The 2,804-nt window shown below is 58.0% G+C and overlaps 1 protein-coding gene across 1 annotated transcript; it reads left to right on the top strand.

Annotated features, from left to right (window-relative positions):
* Window positions 1–253: 253 nt before the first annotated feature.
* Window positions 254–1,758, top strand: LOC103974372 (F-box protein AFR). Its single transcript, XM_009389185.3, has one exon. It carries the CDS (start codon window positions 408–410, stop codon window positions 1,569–1,571), a length of 1,164 nt encoding a protein of 387 aa, XP_009387460.2. The 5' UTR covers window positions 254–407; the 3' UTR covers window positions 1,572–1,758.
* The last annotated feature ends 1,046 nt before the right edge of the window (window positions 1,759–2,804 follow it).

Here is a 2,804-nt window from a genome sequence, read left to right as displayed (position 1 = left end):
GAGGCGACTCGTGGGACCCGCCGTGGCGTAGCCCACAATCCATAATCGGCGTCTGCCACCCCGCACCTGTGTGGGCCCTTTTTCTTTTCTTCTTCTTCTTTTTCTTTTTTTTTTACCAACGGTGGGCCCGGCGGTGCGCCACACACCGAGCCAACCGTCTTTTACTCCCCATTCCCATTCCCATTCCCATGCCCTTTTTTATTTTTTATTTTTTATTTTTGAAGACTATTTATCATTATGGTGGTGGAGGGCTATATATAGAGTCCCCAAAACCAACTCCGAAGCCCCTCTCCTCCTTCTCCCTTCTCTATGTTGGTTTGCTTAACCTGACTGAAAAAAAAGTATACTAGTAAATATACGAGCTGGGGTTTGAGAGGGTACTTCCCAATTCGACGATCAAAGTGGCGATGCCTCCGCGGTCGGAGCCGATAGAGACGGCCGCAGCAGAGGAAGAGGAAACACGGGGAGCCGAGGCCAAGGTGGAGGAGATGGAGCCGCTCATCCCCGGGTTGCCGGACGAGGTGGCCGAGCAGTGCCTCCTTCACCTGCCCTTCCCTTACCAGTCCCTCGCCCGCTCGGTTTCCTCGTCCTGGAATCGCGCCATCTCCAGCCCGTCCTTCATCCGGTCCAAGGCGAAGGCCGCCGCCGCCCTCTCCCTCCCATACCTGTTCGCCTTCGCCTTCGACCGCTCCACCCTCCGACTTCAGTGGCAGGCCCTGGACTGCCGCACCAGCCGCTGGTTCGTCCTCCCCCCCATGCCGCTCCCCGCCGGGGGCGACGGCCCGCTCTGCCCGCCGGCCTTCGCCTGCGCCGCCATCCCCGGCCGCGGCGAGCTCTACGTGCTCGGCGGCATGCGGGCCGACACCCAGTCCCCGCTCCAGACCCTCCTCGCCTACCGCGCCGGCACCAACTCCTGGTCCGCCGCAGCGCCGATGCCCACCCCGCGGTGCTTCTTCGCGGCGGGGGCGATCGGGGGCCGGATCTTCGCCGCGGGGGGCGACGACGGCGGGATCTCGGCGGTGGAGTGCTACGACCCCGCGGCGGACCGGTGGGCACCGGCCGCGGGGATGCGGCGGGGGATGGCGCGGTACGACGCGGCGGTGGTGGGGCGGCGGATGTACGTCACGGAGGGCTGGACCTGGCCGTTCGACTCGTCGCCGAGGGGCGGCGTCTACGACGCGGATCGCGACGCGTGGGAGGAGATGCGGGTGGGGATGCGGGAGGGGTGGACGGGGGCGAGCGCGGTGGTGGGCGGGCGGCTGTACGTGGTGTCGGAGTGCGGGGACGGCCGGGTGAAGGCGTACGACGAGGAGACCGACCGGTGGAGGGCGGTGGCGGGCGGCGCGGTGCCAGCCGAGGTGAAGCGGCCGTACGCGGTGACCGGCGGCGGGGCGGCGGAGGATGGGAGAATCTACGTGGTGGGGAGCGGGCTGGACGTCGGGGTGGGGACGGTGGTGGCAGCAGCAGCGGGGGGCAGGGGGGCGGCGGAGAGGGTGGAATGGCAGGTGGTGAAGGGGCCGCCGGCGTTCGCGGATCTGGCGCCTTGCAACGCACTCGTGCTCTACGCTTGATAAGGTTAAATAATGAGGAGTTAAAAAAGGGGTTTATTACGGGTTCCACTCCCTCTCTCTCTCTCGTATGTACTCTGCCTGTGTTGTGTTCGCTTCCTTCTTCTTTTTCCTCTACTAGTATTATTAGTATTATTATTATTATTATTATTATTATTTCACATGAATAATAATATACATACTTCTACTCCGCTCCCACCCACCCGTGTGTGTGCGCGTCTCTCGCTTCGGTCGACCGGATTAAGAATCATGGATGGACGGGCAATCAAACAAAAGCATTCTTCCGCTCCCGATGTGACCGTCGAAAACAAAGTTACTCGGAGAATGTGATTCCATCACTGTTGAGAGACGAAAACTGTTGCCGACTGCACTGTGTAAATTATGTTTTGCATAATTTGTGGAATCCATTTATTTTGTTTGTGTAAGGGGGGATCGAATAGGGAGGAGGTTTTTTCCTTTTTTTTTCTTCTTTGGCATTTATTACCAACTTGGGGTGGGGGGCTGCGCGACTCGTGAGCTTATCTATTCGGCGATGGTCGGTGGGACCCCAACTCCGAATGGACAATTTCGTCAGGTAGTGCAGCGGGATCCACCGCCTCGTTGTCGTCAACCCCAAGCCACAATTATATCGGCGGACTGTGGGAGGCGAGTGCCATCTGAATCCAACAATTAAAGAGAGAGAGATAGAGAGAGAGAGAGAAAGAGAATCCCAAGCTAACTGGCGAGTGCTACATTGATCGAACCATTTGGTGAGAAGCGAAAGAATACTAGTTGCCACTTGCAATCAGAGGCAAATTTGGTTTGTCCAAGGATAGGTTGGGGATCTACCGCCACATTACCCAGGAAAAAGTGACGAATTCCCGGAGTGACAAGGACGGGCTGAGAGGGACACCCACCTCCGGTGGCCATCGGGTCTGCGGGAATCAATGCATGCGAAATCACAGCGCTGTTAAGCGTTATCAATCCATTCCCAGCATATCTACTTTTTCTAGGCGACATTAATACCCAACCTGGAGAAGAATTAAAAAAAAGGAAACAAACCCCCCCAAGCTTTTTTCCCTATGGCACCTCCGCACACCCCTTCGGAGAGAGATCTTTCTTATCGCCGAGTTGGGTTGCTTCGGCTGATACAAAAAGTTGCAGCAAGTGGGCGGAGATGGGCGCCACGCATTAACGGGTGAAAGCTGCAGAAAAGGACCGACTGCCGGGTGCATCCTTTTCTATCAAGTTTCTGGC

This window comes from Musa acuminata, chromosome BXJ3-3, assembly GCF_036884655.1.
Source record: "Musa acuminata AAA Group cultivar baxijiao chromosome BXJ3-3, Cavendish_Baxijiao_AAA, whole genome shotgun sequence".
NCBI classification, from domain to species: domain Eukaryota; kingdom Viridiplantae; phylum Streptophyta; class Magnoliopsida; order Zingiberales; family Musaceae; genus Musa; species Musa acuminata.
Note: the sequence above shows the minus strand (reverse complement) of the source record. Positions and strands in the feature narration are given on the sequence as shown.

What these genes read in the sequence shown, in the direction of transcription:
- LOC103974372 (XM_009389185.3), top strand. Translation starts at nt 408, where the DNA reads ATGCCTCCGCGGTCGGAGCCGATAGAGACGGCCGCAGCAGAGGAAGAG.